This window comes from Mustela nivalis (genome assembly GCF_964662115.1).
Source record: "Mustela nivalis genome assembly, chromosome: 6".
NCBI lineage: Eukaryota > Metazoa > Chordata > Mammalia > Carnivora > Mustelidae > Mustela > Mustela nivalis.
In genome coordinates this window covers 65,896,195-65,915,248 of record NC_139025.1, presented here as the reverse complement: position 1 = coordinate 65,915,248, position 19,054 = coordinate 65,896,195, and the positions used below count along the sequence as shown (strand labels likewise).

Here is a 19,054-nt window from a genome sequence, read left to right as displayed (position 1 = left end):
TCACTGGATAGAATTAACCTCAAAGGAGGTTTCAAAAGTTAATATTTAAATGATGTTGTCCCCAAACAAAATCTAGATTCTTCTAGCAAAAAAGAAGGAGAAAATGGATATTAGGTTAAGTAGCTAACAGTGTCTGCCACAAACTTCACAAGCATGTTGTTACTGACTATTGAATCAAATTACTACAGTTGACCCTTGAAAACACAGGTTTGAACTACAGAAGTCCACTTATAGGTGAGTTTTTTTACAGACAGTATTGTAAATGTATTTTCTCTCCCTTAATGGTTTTTCTTAATCTTTTCTCAAGCTTACTTTTTTGTAAGAATAACAGTATATAATACATATAGCATACAAAATATGTGCTAATTGACTATTTATGTTCCAGTAAGGCTTCTGGTCAACAGTAGACTATTAGTAGTTAATTTCTTGGAGAATCAGAAGTTACATGTGAATTTTCTACTGTGCAGTGCCCCAACCCCCGTGTTGTTCAAGGGTCACCTGTATTTAAATTGTTAATGAAGGTCACATATTTTGCATCCTGTGCAGCTGGTGATGCCCAGCTTTTTCTTTTATACTGCATAAACCTGACCATGCCATTTTTTAAAGAGGATTTATCAACTCCTTCCACTTTTTGACTATTAGGAATAATGCTACTACAAACATATTTGTATACATTTCTGTGTATACATGTGTTTTCATTTTTCTTTTGTCCATAAACACCTGGGAATAGAATTCCTGGGTCAAATAACTCTATAGTTAACTTTTTTTTTTAAGGCAGGAGACAAAATTTTATATAGAATATTACTTTAATTTTGTTTATGTAGCATTTGAAGAATGTACACACACAAATATTTTTATATAAATGCATGTATGTGGTTTGCCTTTTGAGGAACTGCTAGACTGTTTTCCACAGCGGTTGCATCATTTTATATTCTTCCCAGCAGTATATGAGGGTTCCAGTTTCTCCAGATCCTTGTCAGAATTTTTTATTATCTGAAATTTTGATTGTAGCCATCCTAAAGTGTTATCTCATTATGATTTTTTTTATAATTTTTTAATTTATTTGTCAGGCAGATCACAAGTAGGCAGAGAGGCAGGCAGAGAGAGAGGAGGAAGCAGGCTCCCTGCTGAGTAGAGAGCTCAATGCGGGGCTTGATCCCAGGACCCTGAGATCATGACCTGAGCCAAAGGCAGAGGCTTAACCCACTGAGCCATCCAGGCGCTCCTCTCATTGTGATTTTAATTTGCATTTTCCTTGTGACTGATGATATTAAGCATCTTTTAATGTGCTTATTGGCCATTTGTCCATCTTTGAAGAAAGGTCTATTCAGATCCCTTGTCCAGTATTTAATTGGGCTGTTCTTTTAATGTTGAGTTGTTAGAGTAGTTTCTTATTGTGGATCCTAGACCCTTATCAAGTATATCATTTGGAAATGTTTTCACCTATTCTGTGTGTTGGTAGCCTTTGAAGCACAAAAATTTTTAATTTTGCTTTTAAATTTAGTTTTAAGTTGGTCTTTTCTTTAGTTGCTTATGCTTTTGATGTCGTATTTCAGAACCCATGGTTAGATCTCTGTGTTTTCTTTAAAGATTTTTGTGCTTTTGGCTCTTAAATTTAGATCTTTTATCCATTCTGCATTAGTTTTTATATACAGTATGAGTGAGGTGTCCAACTTTATTCATTCTTTTGCATGTGGCTATCCAGTTGCTTCAGCATCATTTATTGAAGAGATTGTTCTTTCTCCCATGAATGGTCTTGGCAATTTTATTGAAAATTAACATAAGGGAAACCTGGGTGGCTCAATTAAGCATCTGCCTTTGGCTCAGGTCATGATCCTAGGGTCCTGGGATCAAGTCCTGTATTGGGCTTCCCGTTAGGTGGGGAGCCTGCTTCTCCCTCTGCCTCTGCCTGCTGGCCTCACTGCTTGTGCTCTCTCTCTGACAAATAAATCTTAAAAAGAAGAAAATTAACAGTAGATACATTGGTTTATTTCTGGACTCTTGAGTTCTATTCCACTGATCTCTATGTCTGTCCTATGCGAATACGACATTGTCTTTACTACTCTTGTTCTGTAGGAAGGCTTGAAATTGAGAAACTGAGTCATTCAACTTTTTACTTCATTTTCCAGATTTTTTTGGCTTTTCTAGACCCCTTAAATTTTCATATTAATTTTAGGATTAGATTGTCTATTTCCCTAGGAAGCTACCTGGAGCTTGATTCTGATAGGCATTGCATTAAATCTGTAGATCAATTTGGAGAAGATTGTCATCTTTACAATATTAAATTTTCTGATCCTCGAACATGAAATACCATTTCATTTATTTAGATCTTCTTTAATTTCTCTCAATAATGTTCTGTATTGTGCAAATAAGTTTTGCACTTCTTTTTTTTTTTTTTTAAGATTTTGTTTATTTATTTGACAGAGAGATCATAGGTAGAGAGGCAGGCAGAGAAATAGGGGGAAGCAGGCTCCCTGCCGAGCAGAGAGCCCAATCCGGGGCTTAATCCCAGGACTCTGAGATCATGACCTGAGCCGAAAGCAGAGGCCCAAGAAGGCGCCCCAAGCACTTCTTTTATTAAATATATTCCCTCATTTTTTTTATATTAATGTTAATGGAATTGTTTTCTTAATTCTGTTTTTAGGATTGTTCATTGCAAGTGTATAGATATACAGTTGACTTTTATATATTGATCTTATATCCTGCATTTCTGCATCCTTTTGAAATGTCTTCATTCTTAGACCACTTCCTTACTTTCAGGCACAATACGATTGTTCAGTCTCATCTCATACTTTATTCTAGCCCAAGATTCAGCCATTTTCTAAGGAGCCCTGGTTGGGTTTTGTAGAGAATGGTATTTAGAAATCAGCAACTGGGAATAAGGCATAGTTACTGCTACTAAGGTGTTAAGAGTTCTTAGGACATCAAAATGGACAGAACTAGGAAGTATATATGTGTGTGTGTATATATATATACACACACACGAATACTTTTATATCTATATTTGACTCTAAAAATCTTCCTTACCTCTCTAGATAAAAAGACAGGTAATATCCAAAACTATTTCATTTCAGAAATACAGGATTCATCCTAGTTTTTTCTTTTTCCCTTTACAAATCTAGAACTTTTTTTTTCTGACAGTGAGAAACATGACTCCCAATATCTTCAACATACTTACTTATTTCCTCATTGCTCTTAATTCTCAATCCTTCATGCTTTAATCAACCCCACAACCTTTTTTAAAACACTGTCCTGCTCAGAGGCCTTCCTCACACATGCTCCAAACCCTCAGGTTTTCACACTTAAACGTTTATCTTTGATATCAGATGCATCTTAAAATTGATGGTTTGGGGGCATTTGGGTGGCTCAGCAGGTTAAAGCCTCTGCCTTTGGCTCAGGTCATGATCTTAGGGTCCTGGGATCAAGCCCCACATTGGGCTCTCTGCTCAGCAGGGAGCCTGCTTCCCTCCCCTCTCTCTCTGCCTACTTGTGATCTCTCTCTCTGTCAAATAAATAAATAAAATCTTTTAAAAAAATTGATACAGAATTGTATTGGCAGAATTAATTCTTTCTTGGCATTACATAATGATGCCTCTTGCAACCAACAGTATCTTAGGTTTGAGGAAATACAGGCATACGTTGTTTTAGTGTGCTTCACAGAAACTGCACTTTTTAGGGCCACCTAGGTGGCTCAGTGGGTTAAAGCCTCTGCCTTTGGCTCAGTTCATGGCCCCAGGGTCCTGGGATCATGCCCCGCATTGGGCTCTCTGCTCGACAGGGAGCTTGCTTCCCTTCCTCTCTCTCTCTCTGCTTGCCTCTCTGCCTACTTGTGATCTCTGTCTGTCAAATAAATAAATACAGTCTTTCAAAAAAAAAAAAGAAACTGCGCTCTTTAGAAATTGAGAGTTTTTGGCAACCCTGCATCAAGTCTTACCAGTGCCATTTTTCCAACAGCATTTGCTCAATTCATGTTTCTGTGTCATATTTTAGTAATTATCACACTATTTCAAACGTTTTCATTATTATTGTATTTGTTATGGTGATCTGTGATCACTAATAACTTGCTGAAAGCTTGGATGATGGTTAGCATTTTTTAGCAATAGGGTACTTTTTATGTAAGGTATATACTCTTTTTTTAGACATAAGGCTGTTGCAGACTTAAGAGACTACAGTATAGTGTGAACATAATTTTCATAGGCACTGGGAAACCAAAAATTTATTTTGACTCACTCTATTACAATGTTTGCTTTATTGTGGTGGTTTGAAACTGAACCTGCAGTATATACAAAGTATTTCTGTATGGTTATTTAGATACATATTTGCCTAGATGAAATAGGTACATTTCATCTAGATGAGTAGATGAAAACATCAGTAAATTTGATTTAAGAATTGGCATAACTTTAAATTACACTACTTTTGGATGATTGAGAAGTAATACTTCTGGAGTTGGTCATTGAAATTATGTCTGAGCAGCAAAGGAAATAGGTTGTATTATTACATGACCAGAGCTGTAGAAGACAATATCTACAAAATATAATAAGCATTTTATATGAGAGCCATTTCTGGATTTTTTTTTTTTTTTTTAAAGGCAGGCAGAGAGAGAGAGAGGAGGAAGCAGGCTCCCTGATGAGCAGAGAGCCCGATGCGGGACTCAATCCCAGGACCCTGAGATCATGACCTGAGCTGAAGGCAGCAGCTTAACCCACTAAGCCACCCAGGCGCCCCTGGATTTGTTTTTTTTTTTTAAAGATTTTATTTATTTATTTGACAGAGAGAGATCACAAGTAGGCAGAGAGGCAGGCAGAGAGAGAGAGAGGAGGAGGAAGCAGACTCCCTGCTGAGCAGAGAGTCCGATGCGGGCCTCGATCCCAGGACCCTGAGATCATGACCTGAGCCGAAGGCAGCGGCTTAACCCACTGAGCCACCCAGGCGCCCTGCCCCTGGATATTTTTAATAAAAATGCAGATATACTATTTCAAGCGGTTTTATGTGACATTGTAATTAAAATAGAATTTTATTGGTAACAGTATATCATAACTTTTTATTAATATATAGGTCCATTGTATCTGGCAAACAAATAACCAGTAACTTCTTCATGACTTTATTCTTTTGGGATTCTTGTTTTTGAGTGTCATTTATATAATCCATCTTTTAAATATGTATATTATCCTCCAGAATCTTGCTCTTATAGTTATCTAAAAGATTCTTATTTATGGTCATCCTTTATTCTTGCTCATAAAAATGAAGTATTTATTGTATTTCTAGGATCTGCGAAATCAGCTCTATGAATCATATTATTTAAATTTTATTTCTGCTATTTCAAGAAGTAAACTGGAAGATATTGCGAATGCAGCATTGGCTGCCAGTGCAGTAACACAAGTAGCCAAGGTAAGAGATTTTGGTTGTCTGATGACGTTTTGTTAATGTAAAATTTAGTATATTCTGAAACTTGTTAATTAACTTAGTGCCTAATTTATAGAGGACCAGATCAACCTAACAAATATTTAGGCTCATTACTTTTAGAAAGAGTTCTGATAATGCAAATTATCTACAGTTTGAACTAGGGAAAATAAACCAAACTAAAGGTACCTATTAACCCAATGAAGTTGAAAGATGAAAACAAAATGCTGAAATCTGTCTTTGTTTTAGGCTAGGATTTGTAATCTTTTTAGTTTAACTTAAAAATAGTTTGACAGGGGCTCCTGGGTGGCTCAGATGGTTAAGCATCTGCGTTCAGCTCTGTCATGATCCCAAAGTCGTTGAATCAAGCCCCATGTTGGGCTTCCTGCTCAGTGGGGAGCCTGCTTCTCCCTCTTCCTCTGCTGCTCCCCCTGCTTGTGCTCTCTTGCTCTGTCAAATAAATAAAGTTTTTTGAAAAAAGGAAAAATAGTTTGACAATGGTGTTGTTAAAAATTATACTAAAAATATGTTGACATTATTTTATTTATAATCACTGTTGTCACCATTCTAACTTCAGATCTACTTAGGAGAGAGGATCCAATTGCATAGTGTAAGAAAAGAAGGAACTTAGGATGAACCATCCATTCCATATCATGGTTACTTTTTAGATAGGTTCAGCTTAGTTATAAATAAATCTATAAATTTATTCTTGGTTATAGCCCTACTGTGCCCTGTGCTGCTTGAATTTGAACAACACTTGAAATTCTAAGGAATGATAGAGGGCAAATAAAAGACTAAACAACTATGTATTTACTTCCCATTTTTCCCTACTGATTAGATTTAGATAGTCTACTACTACTGATTAGTTTTTGAGGCCTATGTCTTAAATGTTCTTCTTTTCAAAGCTTATCATTAACTTTATATAAAATAGTAGAAATAGTTCTGTTTGTTTAATTAAATTTAATGCATTTCAAAAAGAGTTTTCTTAATTTTTTCCATGATTTGTACCTCTAAAGAACTAGTATAACTTCTTTCCCACTTATAAGTGTTCGTGGTGGAAAAATAGTTATGACTTTCTTAGGAAAATGTGATTAAAATGAATAAAATTGTGATTTTTTTTTTCATCAAAAGTGATATCCCTACCACAATCTTTAAACAAATTTTTATATCTTCTTAAATTTTGTTTTCTGAAAATATTACTCCCCTCCTTGATAATTTATTGTTTAAAGTCTTGCTCATATTTCTTTTTGATATTAACTCCTTATTCTTACCCAGGGAGGCTGTCTGCTGCATAGTATAATTTTCTGTTATTGAATATAATTATAATTTTTACCAGTGGTCGATTAAATCAAACCAAATGTGCTTTCAGTATTGGAGAATTGGGGCATCAGGCTGGCTCAGTAGGTAGAACATGTGACTCTTGAACTCAGGGTCATAAGTTCAAGCCCTACATTGGGGCATGGAGTCTGCTCAAAAAAATATATTGTCAAACTGATTTATAAACCTTTTTCTTTTGTTTCTAGGTTTTTGATCAGTATCTCAATTTTATTACTTTGGAAGATGATATGTTTGTATTATGTAATCAAAATAAGGAGCTTGTTTCGTATCGTGGTATGTATAAACAGGAATATTATAATTCGTTGTTAACAAAATGAGTTGTTGTACTGTAAACAAAAATAGCATATTTGGTACAATCAAAAGCCAGCTTTGTTTATAGCAGTAGAACTCTGAAAGATATTTTAAAGCACACAAAGAAAACACAGAATTCAGACTGAATTCTGTCACTTAGAAGCAACATGTAATAAAGTTGTTTTGTAAGTTCAGTGAAGTACCAATACTGTGACCTGTTAGGTACCACATAGCAGCTTGCCTGAATGATTTAGTCATGGCAAATAAGACAGTATTTTAGTAGTAGGATTCAATGAATCTTCTAGTACTTTGACTCTTGGACAAAACCAGCTTACTCCTCTGTGGTTTAGTTTCCTCATCTGTAAACTGGGGATAGTAATACTCTCTACCTCACAGTTTTTGTGGAAATTAAATGAATTAGTTGTATAAAATGCCTGGAAAAGTTTCTAGTACAGCAGGCATCAACAGCTGTTATAGCACTATTATGGAATGAAGCATAGATGTTTTCTCAAATATAGATTTTTAGACTCCCTTGATTCTTACACCCTGTTCATGCACTAGTGGATTGAATACTGGTGTTTGATCAAATGCTGTCTAACTACCTTTAGAGTTTGTATTCAGTATTTTGGTAAACTGACCATTCCTGGATATTGATTAAAACTAATACACACAATGCATACACACACACAATACCCAAACCCCATTTTATTATCATTGTTGCTTTTTTTTTTTCAGAACACTTTTTTGTCCCTTTATCTTTTTTTTTTTTTTTTTTTTTTTTTTTTTAAAGATTTTATTTATTTATTTGACAGACAGAGATCACAAGTAGGCAGGGAGACAGGCAGAGAGAGAGGAGGAAGCAGGCTCTCCGTAGAGCAGAGAGCCCGATGCGGGACTCGATCCCAGGACCCTGAGATCATGACCTGAGCCGAAGGCAGAGGCTTTAACCCACTGAGCCACCCAGGCGCCCCTCCCTTTATCTTTTTAAGTGTACAATATAGTATTGTTGATTCTAGATGCAGTGTTATATAGCAGATCTCTGAAAGTTAATCATCTTGCTTAACTGAAATGTTATGTCCACTAATTATGTCAGATATTTTAGAGAAAAACACAAACTGTAGTAGATATGATTAGCCAGTTCATTCAAATAATCATTAATTTGCTACTGAAGGGTTGAGATGTTTGGGGCTGACTAGAATTTCATTGGTTCCTGAGTGAAGAGTGTGGCCCCTGGAAAGGGGCATTTGAAATGTGTCAGGATGTTTTTGATTGTTATGTTAAGTTTGGCTGTTACTAGCATTCAGTGAGCAGGGACTAGGGATGCTAGATGTTCTGAAGTGTGTAAACATGCTCATAACAGAAAATTGTTCTGCCCACAATGCCAGTGGTTCCCTGTTATAAAATACTGGACCCAATGTTAAGCTCCCTGAGAAGGGAACATCAGTTTTTTGTTTCTTGAGCTCCATAGTGTGCTGTGTTTTAGAAATTAAACAACATCCCTAAAGGGTGTAAGCATTTGTTGAATTGCCTGTATCAGAGAGTTTTGACAGTAGTTGTTATTTACAGAAGTCTGTTTACAGTTAATTGAGTTTTAATTATTAAATTATTAATTATTATTAAATTATTAATTATTAAGTATTTAAGTTACATGTTTAAAGCCTAGTTTTCCTGAAACCTTTAAGCCAATCTTTTAAATTGTTTTTTATAAATTGTTTCTTATAATATGTTCATATGAAAACAAAGCACCTTATGCTCACTTCGGCAGCATGTAGACTCAAATTAGAACCATACTGATATTAGCATGCCTGCAGTGTAAGGACTACATGCAAATTCATGAGGTATTCCATAAAAACAACAGTAACAATAGCAAAAACACAACGAAGCACCTTAGCTTTTTCTTTGATCAGTTAATTCAGATTGAACAGATTAGATTCTAAACAGCCTCAATTAACAAGCTTAGTCAACAAACTTGGTTCACTGAATTCCCTTAGTTTAAATTGCATCTGTAAGTTTAGCATTTTCATTTTTAAGTACTTTAAATATGAAGCCAGGCAAATTTATTAATCTAATAAGCAAAATCTGCCCAAATATTCAAGTAACTTTTAATAATAATTAAATTTATAGTGAATCTAAATTCATTAAACCTTCAGGTACTTATAAATATAACTAATTTTCTTATACCACTCAACTTAAAGAACCACAAGTCTGAAATTATTAAATTTAAAGATAAGTTTAATTTATTAATTTTAAAGTATAATTATATGGCTAATTACCCAGATTCTCAGTAGTATATTTATAATAATAACAGATTGTTCTCTGTGCACTTTACAGTGTAAGTTCATTTACTCTTCCAAGTAACTTTGTGAAGTAGGTGGTATTATTACTTATATTTTCCAGATGAAGTAACTGAGGCACAGATACTGAGTAACTTGATAAGGAAATGGCAGAAGCAGATTACTGAACCAAGTCACTCACTCCAGAGTCAGTGCTCTTAACCATTCCATAATTATATGCCAGATCCTCTCAAATGTCTCAAGTGCTTCAGCTGATAAACAGATTGGTCTGAACATAATATGTTACTGTCTTGGGTTTTATTTATTTCCCCTACTTTTCATGCATTGCAAATTTATTTATCTTTTTAAAGGAAGCAGATTTTGTCTCGTTAAAGTCAGGGTACTATCTCCAAGTTGTTGTTAATATAAGGGAGTTGAGGTTATTGATGGACAATGTTCTGACTCTTCGAGTCAGTTCTTATTTAGAGGTGAGAGACCGGGTATAGAATCTAAGAGCTGGAGGTTTCCATTTGGATTTTACCTACACCATTGATTGATGGAATGAGCTGACTATTTCCCTAGGTTGGTGTTCCTTGAATTTACGTAATTAACATTGTGTCTTTTGGCCATTTCTGTCTTCTGATTTGAATCTGCAACACCAAGTAGCAGTATATTTCCTCATCCAGATTCTATATTGCCTGGTTGAATTCTTCATTAAGTCCTCTGGATGGTTCATACTTTCTTTAAATACTTTAATATATACAGTTGGATTCTGCTTTCCTCTCATTCAAATTCAAGTTGTATTGAATTTTATATTTGTTTTCACATTCAGGGTGTTGGGAAATTTAAAATATTATGTAGATGATATTTTAGTCTGGTCAGTCTTTTAACAATCATTTATTGGACATCTACTTGTCAGATACTAGGCCTAGGTATTGTGAGAGATGGGAGGAGGAGTTAGGCAAGGTCTTTGTTAAGTATAGTCTTCAGGGCAATTTTTTTTTCCCATAAGTGTAGGCTTAAGAACCACCTGAGGTGCCTGCCAAAATTGCAGATCTCATAGAATTATCCAGAATTATGTATTGAATTGAATCCCTGGAGAAAACAGTTAAGAATCTTGAATATTTAATAGCTTCCAGAGAGATTTTCATATTTCTAGAGTGATTCATATAGCCACCTAAGTTTAGAAACCATTTTAGTACAGTGCAATACATCAGAAAATAAGTTCCTATAACTTACTATAATACAAAAAAAATGATGTGGGACACTGGTCTTGTGATAATTGATTTGCATTGTCCTTTCTGGCAGTAGTTGGGTAATAAGTTCAGTAGTTTCTTGAGGCTATCTAATGTTTGTGAATAAAATTATGGAATAGGATATTTATTTTTTTATTTGCTCTGACAAAAATTTTATATATATTATGTGGTAGATTTTTTTCTTATACTAGTCTGATGTTGATACTACTCACTGCTATTGATACTGAAGTGCTATGGGTTTTTTTAAAGTAGTGTAATTTTTGATGGATACTTGTTCACTTTAAAGTGTAACACATGAAAAATTTTACTTGTTTGAGTATTACAAATGTTATCAAGGCATAGAAGTTTGGTAACTTTTTCTCTGTTTGTTATTTTAGCTATTAACAGGCCAGATATTACAGACACAGAGATGGAAACTGTTATGGACACTATTGTTGACAGCCTCTTCTGCTTTTTTGTTACACTGGGTAAGTTCAAAATATTTAATATTCCATTAGGAAAGTTTCAAATACACTTTTTTTTTTTTTTAAGATTTTTTCTTTATTTATCTGACAGAGATCACAAGTAGGCAGAGAGGCAGGCAGAGAGAGAGGAGGAAGCAGGCTCCCTGCAGAGCAGAGAGCCCGATGTGGGGCTCGATCCCAGGACCCTGGGATCATGACCTGAGCCGAAGGCAGAGGCTTAACCCACTGAGCCACCCAGGTGCCCCTCAAATACATTTTTAAGTATAGAGATAAATTTGGTTATTAAGGCACACTCCCAAGGTTCCAGAAAACACTAAATTTACGTATACTGTTAATTCACTATACTCAGAATTTTAAACATTTCCTTTGGTACATCTAAATTTACTTACAGCTACTTTGTGTTCAGTATCTAATGTGTGATTTTATGCTTTACTATTACTATTGGATCTGTTTAGAAACCTTATAACTGTAATTTTAATTCTGTAGACACTGAAAACCCTAGTTGAAATGACCCTTAAACTAAATTATTGAAGTTTCTCTTCATTTCACAAATGAGAAAATTGAAGAAAAGAGAGACACCATGAATAGTTTAGGATATAAACAGAGGTTTGAGGAGAATTTACATGTAAGCTTTGGGGCTCCCTCCTTTCAGGGATTTTTCTCCTTTAATTTCCAGCCTTCAATATCAATCTTTGATTCCTCAGCTCGTTATGTCTTCTGTTTATGTTTTCTGCTTCAGCACTTTCTCCTCTGTGCCTTGCAAGCTGAAAAGTACCCTCAGGAGAAAAGCTGGTTAAAAATGTATCTCCTTTTTCAAATATATCTCTTCTATATATATATATAAAACTAGAGAAATATATATATTAAACACACACACACACACCAGACCCCCACCCCCTCAACCCCCCCATACTTCCCGCATGCTTTTGAGTACCTTCAAATGAGGTTGTTGTTTATTGCTTTAAACAGAGCACATTGATTTACAACTTTTAATCTTTTAAGTAACCTACTATTTTGCCATCCTACACACACTCCAAAATTTCATTGAATGCTGGTTTTTTGTAGACATTAGCTTATTTTTCCATGATGATACATTTTTAAGGTAAAGGTGATTGAAAAAGAGAAGCATAAAAGACCACTGAAGTTTTAGAGCAACCTTTATTATGTAAAGTATCAGAAAGTGATTTTTTTTCAGAAGAGAAATTGAAACTACTGCCAATCTGATGTAGAAGGATGTCAACAAAAAATGAAGTGGAAAAAGGCAAATTTAAGAATAGTATGTATAATTGTATATTACTGTATTTTTCTTTTTTGTAGTCTTCATTAATGCATTTATTAAGACTACATATAAAAATAATCTGAAACCATCCATATCTAATTTTTAATGGAGATTATTTTAGGTGCTAGAATCAAAGGGTTAACTTTATACATTTCTAGTATCAGAATCTTATATGACAAGCGTGTATAATTTGGAAGAAAACGTTTTTATAAAATTTGCTAATATTCTACAGTTTTACTTTTCTAGTTGAACATGCTTTGTATAGAATCTAGAATGCAACGGTTTTAGCATATAAAGATTACAGTGTTCTCAGTTTGTTTTCTGAGGTTTTCAGTGCAATTGGGTTTTTTCCTATCGTTTTAGGATTTCAACCTTTGATAAAACTTGGCAATAAAGAAAGAGAAATTAAGAGGTCTAATGAGCTGATTCAATAATGAACTGAGGCCACGTTTTAGGAGCTTTTCACATTGAAAGAATATGTTTTTTATCTTTTAAATTGATTTTTTTAAAAAGACTATAATCCTTCATTGTTAATTTGTTAAATCATGAATAATAATACCAAACTGCTAAATTAACTTATCTCTCTTCATTCTTTTCCATTAAGTCAAATTAAAGTGATTCCTGTGAGCAAACTTTGAAACTGCCTGTAGGGAGTCAAATCCTAATTTAGTTTTAATTCATTGAAAAAAATCTGGTCACACTGATAAGCCACTACCATACAGAAATGGCCTTTTTTTTTTTTTTGACTCCCTTATATTTTCTCTTTGAATGGAAGTGTCCATTTCTGAAATCTTGCTTTTACTCTTGAGATGATAAATCCTCATGTTTCTAGCCTGAAATTTTATACTTCTCTTATATTTTTGATGGTTTGGTATTTTATTTAAGTATCCATTTTAATTATTAATGGCTGAAATCATTGCTAACATCTATTCTTAAAACAGGTGCTGTTCCTATAATCAGATGTTCAAGAGGGACAGCAGCAGAAATGGTAGCAGTGGTGAGTTCATACAGATATCCACTGATGACAAATAATATTCTATCAGTTGTTTTTCATAAATACCTCAAGTGTTTTTGTTAATATTAAGTATATGATTGCTGTGGGTTATATATTAAATACTAAAGCAGATATTTGTATTTTATAACATTGGGTTTCCACCAAAAATTTAAAAATGGTCATTTTTTGCTGTTATGTGATGGAGAAAATGATTTACGCTGACATGTTATTCCAGCTGTTTCTTTTTTACTAAAATGTATATTTGTCTTTCTGCCTTGTTTCTCCAAGTAGTTTTTATACTTATTTGATCCCCGGATCATTTTACATTTAACTTCACTTAGGAAATGTTTATTGGCAATCATAACCATTTTTTTTTTAATTTTTTATTTTTTATAAACATATACTTTTATCCCCAGGGGTACAGGTCTGTGAATCACCAGGTTTACACACTTCACAGCACTCACCAAAGCACACACCCTCCCCAATGTCCATAATCCCACCCCCTTCTCCCAAACCCCCTCCCCCCAGCAACCCTCAGTTTGTTTTGTGAGATTAAGAGTCACTTATGGTTTGTCTCCCTCCCATTCCCATCTTGTTTCATTTATTCTTCTCCTACAATCATAATCATTTTTAAAATGCAGTGCATTTGCTATCCCACTATATTGGAGTAAAATATACAGTATAAACTGGGCATTCAAAAATTTGCTTTAAAGATTAAAAAACAAGTAAGGGAATTGAAACATTATAGAATTACTGAAAGGAAAGGATAAGTGATATGGAAAGATGAAAGATACACTGATGTTTTTGAGTTTTATTAGCCACAGTGAATTACTGACTGATGGAGGGCTGCTTTCTTTCATATTTTCCATTTCTATTCTGGAGCCTCTTGCAGCCATCACTATATAGAGACTTTTCTTGTGAAATAGAATCATGATTGGGTAAGAGGATGGCTCATTACTGCAAATCAGTCCTGTACCTAAAGTAAAAATAGTCCGTGAAAAGTGATTGTTAGTGAAATCAGGCCTGAGTCACAATAGAAAAGGCATTGGTCTTTTCAAGTCCAAGTTAAGATACTATTGAATAGTAAAGAAACTAAAATATTTAGATTTTAGAATTTCTATTTTATAAAGAAGTTCCAAGTTTCTTGTTTATGAAACTAAGAACACATTATGTTCTTAATGTTCATAATAACACATTTTATTATCCTATATAAGATTCTGTGAAATTTTTCTTTAAAAGTTATATCAAATTTGATTTTTCAGAAACTAGATAAGAAACTTCGAGAAAATCTAAGAGATGCAAGAAACAGTCTTTTTACAGGTGACACACTTGGAGCTGGCCAATTCAGGTATTATGTTATATCAGGGCTTTGACTCTTTGTTCTTGAAATACAAACGGAATGTTTTATTTAATTTACCTTCTGTTAGAAATTTCTATTTTGGGGGCATCTATGTAGTTGAGTCAGTTAGATATTCAACTCTTGATCTCAGCTCAGGTCTCTACCTCAGGGTTGTGAATTCAAGCCCCATGAAAATTGCTCTGCATTTTTCTCATCTGTGGGAGAGATTTTCCTGTTTATTTGGCTTTGAAGGTCAGAAGCTATTTAATTTCAGTCATCATTAGGTCTCTTGGTAATGACAAAAGTAAGTGAAAAACTTGTGATGTTTATGTCTATTTCTACCTATCAACTAGTTTCTGTTTTTACATTGAAATGCTTGTTCATTAAAAATAATAGATGATATTGGGATGAAGAAGTAAACACACAAAAATGGCTGAGAATTATTTCAAGGGGAACAGACAGTATTTTGGAAAATTAATCCGTACCCCCAATTTTAAGTGAATTAATAAATAAAGCCTGTAAAAATAAATTGATACTCAGTATAACTGCCCTCCGGGGATAATAATTCTATGGTAACTTTCCATAGACTTCATTTCAAGTCAATTTAGATGGCTCCTACTGTCTTTCATACTAATCCTATAATTTGGAGTTAACTCTAACATTATGTTTCAGTTGTTTTTTCCAACTGTCTCAGCCCCCACATTATTTTAAACTTTTCTGTGATTTCATTGCTGGTCTTAAATACTCTTCAGAATGCTTCTCATTAAGGAGAGCAGAAACATCAAATTCTCACCTGATTTTTTTTTTCCCACAGAACCACCCACAATAGCATCTCTTACTTAATAGTTACCTTTCTACAGTGTTCTTTAAAAAGCCTTAGAAACTAACATAAAGATGCTGTTTTATTTGGATAATTCCTAAAAACTTATTAATGTTATAATATAGTTGTCTTATTTTTAATTTGTTGGGTGCATTTCTAAATTAATTATAGGGGTCAGTAACTTTGTTGGACTGTTGTTTTGGACATTTGAATCCAGTTGTAAGTTAATGATCCTCAATAAGAATTTGGTAATGTCTGGAGACATGTTTGGTTGTCACAGCTGGGTAGATGCTACTGGAATTTAGTGGGCTGCAGTATAGGATGCTGCTAAACATCCTACAGTGCACAGGACAAGCCCCCATAACGAGGAATTATCTAACCCCAAATCTCAGTAGTGCTGAGCCAAGAAACTTCACCATAGGCAATCTTTCCTTGCCTTTCACCTAGCTCTGGAGTAATAAATGAAGTAGCTAGTAAAGGTGCCACTCCTATTTATTTATTGCAGAGTTTTATAATCAGTGCAGTATGCGTTTATAGTCATTGCAGTGTAGTGAGTTACTAAAATGGTCAGACTTCTCTTGCAGGACAAAATATGAATAGTTAATATAATTAGATAACAATATCTTTTGAAAATTGCTGTATACCCTTGATACAATATTGCCAAAGCAGATCTTTACAGCTTTTGGGATGCATGGCAACAAGACAACTTTGTGCCTCACTTTGCTTTATAAGTATAGTGTGTTTCACATCTAAGTTGTAATAATTCAGTAAACAATATATGAAGTGTTTGGTAAGTGAGTAATTATATAGACAGGTACCACTGTGACTTAATATTTTAGTTTTATGTACTGTAATGGGATGCTTTGCGAGGGTCTTCTCTAGGGTCTGCTTTTTGAATTTGTGTTTACAGAAAAAAGTTGTAATTTATGAAACTGTCAAACATTTCTGTAAATTTATAAGATTCTGCTCTAATAGTTTCCCTTGGAACTGATAATAGCTATTCCTTTTTTTCCCAGAAAATGTGAAATAAAAATCTAAGTAGAAGCAACTTATTCTTATGTTGATAACTATAAAAATTATTCTATAGAAGTACTTGCATAGATTTTTTTTTCTTTTAGACAGTTCCTCAAGACATATTCTAGCACTATACACAGACTCTAAGTAGTCCAAACTATTACTTTACTTGACTAACTATACTTAAAAAAATTTTTAAAACAGACTGTTATGGCATGTTAATATTAGCATACTTCCTGTTCATGTCAAAATGATAAAACCAGAAAGCATTAGAAAAATTGAGATGTAGAAACTGTTATCAAGAGTTATATAATTTTTTTTAATATATTTACAGCTTCCAAAGACCTTTATTAGTCCTTGTTGACAGAAACATAGATTTGGCAACTCCTTTACACCATACTTGGACATATCAAGCCTTGGTGCATGATGTACTGGTAAGAGTCTAAATATACCACATTTTACTAAAATGTAGTTATATTCAGTGGTCCTTTTAACTTAAAAATAACGTCATGGCTACAGAAACACAGATGGGAAGGATGGAGCTGAGAAATATGAACAAAAAAGTGATGGAATTTGGTATCACTGAGTCTGGATACTGAAGAATAGTGAAACATTGAAGTGTAAAGTTCTAAACTTAGAATCTTTAAAGTGTAAGATAAATTATTTGTATTGTTGGCAGTGATGGGTAGAAAAGGAAGAAAGGAAAATGAGTGAGTGACTTTTTCTTCCTTTTTTTTTTAAGAGAGCAGGAGTTGGGGGTGGTGGGTGGGGCAGAGGAAAGCGAGAGAGAGACTCTTGAGCAGGCTCCATGCCCACTGTGGAGCCTGATGGGAGTAGAGCTCAATCTTATGAGCTTAAGAGCATGACCTGAGCCCAAACCAAGAGTCGGACACTTAACCAACCAAGACATCATCCTCATTGAGTGATTTTTGAGGAAGTAAATAAGTATGTTTCTCCCTGGGGAGGAAAGCTATAATTTCCATTTTTTCTGGGAATCAGTTAAGCTTCATTTTATGGTAAACATAAATAGTATTTTTTTATATTACACCATATGTTTTTTGAGGTAGTTCAACATTTCTAAAATCATTTTTAAAACAAAAATCTGTATTTATATTCATTCATATATTCATCTACTAAATATTGTGTATAGCTTGTGATATACATAGATAAATAAAACAGGTGCAATTATTAAAGCCAATGGGAAGAAAATATGTACACAAATAAATTCTGTACAAGGCACTATGTAATAAAGCCAGAATAGTCCCCGTTTGATAGAAAAATTTAGACACAGAAGTTAAATGATTTGAACCCAAATCATTGGCTTTGCTGAGACTAGCACTCTATAATTTACTACCTTCTAGCCCAGGCCTCTAAGGATTATAGTATATAATGATATCATTATTGCAAGGAGTGCCTGAAATATCATATGGAAATGAAAAACATATAATAGGTGGTTTTTTGTTTGTTTTATTTCTTTAAAACTCAGATTCTAGCTTTAAAGTATTTGTTTAAATAAATCAGATTTCAGGATTACTGATGAAAATTAGCAGTTCTGTACCATTCTGTATCCTAGAGTCCCGTGTCATTCTAGGCTCTAGGATGAATGTCTTTAGAAATAGTAGGCAACTCTGATTCAGTTGAGAGGGCAAGAAAAATCAGAGGGACTACTGAATTAAACCCCAGGTAATGGAACAGGGAAGCTAGTTGTAGGAGGTCAAGTATTAGGCTGAAGAAGAATTCAACCACTACTGGTGGGTCTGCTGTCTGACAAAACATTTTAGATCCTAGTTTTAGCAATAAAGAAAGCAAATGAAAATACTCTTTTCTTCCTGGAGTTTACATTATGATAGGACAAGCTGTAACTAAAATAAATAATAATAAATAAATTAAATAAATAAATAAAATAAAACCTGACATTTTAGAAGATGGAAAATACTCTGGAGGAAAATAAAGCAGGTGACGGTAAACAGGATTGTAACTTTAAAATAGGAAAGATCTCACTGAAAAAGAGGCATTTAAGGGAAGAGCTAAAGGAGGTAAGGTAGTAAATTACATAGCTGTGTGGCAGAGAACAGCTTTCTAGGCAGAAAGATGCCTAATATGTTAAAGGATAGCGAGGCAGCCAAGATGGCCAGAGCAAAGTAAGGCAGGTGGAAAATAGTAGGAGGAAAAGTTAAGTAGGATATGGAAAGCCAGTGCAGTTTTGAGTAAAGGAGTGGCATCTGATACACATTTTAAAAGTATCACTCTACCTGCAGTGTTGAAAACGGACTCGTGAGGAGCATAGGAAGAGTCAAGAGACCCAGTAGGAGGCTATTGTAGTTATCTTAGCAAGAAATGATGTTGGCTTACAACAGGATGGAAATGGTGAGGGTTGTGATAATCTATGGAGTGCAGAGAATAGGATTTGCTGATGAATTAGATGTGGATCTAAGAGAAAGAGGAGTCAGAGATGAGTCCAGAGTTTTGGCCTTTGCAAGTAGACAAATGTCATTTATTGAGATAGAGACATGGAAGGAGAAATTTCGATGGGAAGATCAGATGTTGAGTGTGAGACATGTTAATATGAGATGCCTATTAGGATTT

The 19,054-nt window shown here is 34.2% G+C and overlaps 1 protein-coding gene across 3 annotated transcripts in view; it reads left to right on the top strand.

The window, feature by feature from the left end:
* Window positions 1-19,054, top strand: part of SCFD1 (sec1 family domain containing 1) — a 107,612-nt gene that overhangs the window by 12,410 nt on the left and 76,148 nt on the right. For 2 of the 3 annotated variants that reach the window (XM_082737946.1, XM_082737945.1), the window contains exons 5-10: window positions 5,266-5,388; window positions 6,924-7,011; window positions 10,936-11,025; window positions 13,243-13,298; window positions 14,558-14,643; window positions 16,803-16,902. In XM_082737946.1, the coding sequence (XP_082594072.1) occupies window positions 5,266-5,388; window positions 6,924-7,011; window positions 10,936-11,025; window positions 13,243-13,298; window positions 14,558-14,643; window positions 16,803-16,902 (543 nt within the window). Of the gene's footprint in view, window positions 1-4,796; window positions 5,389-6,923; window positions 7,012-10,935; window positions 11,026-13,242; window positions 13,299-14,557; window positions 14,644-16,802; window positions 16,903-19,054 lie in introns of all 3 variants that reach the window. The other variant, XM_082737947.1, reaches the window with a different exon arrangement.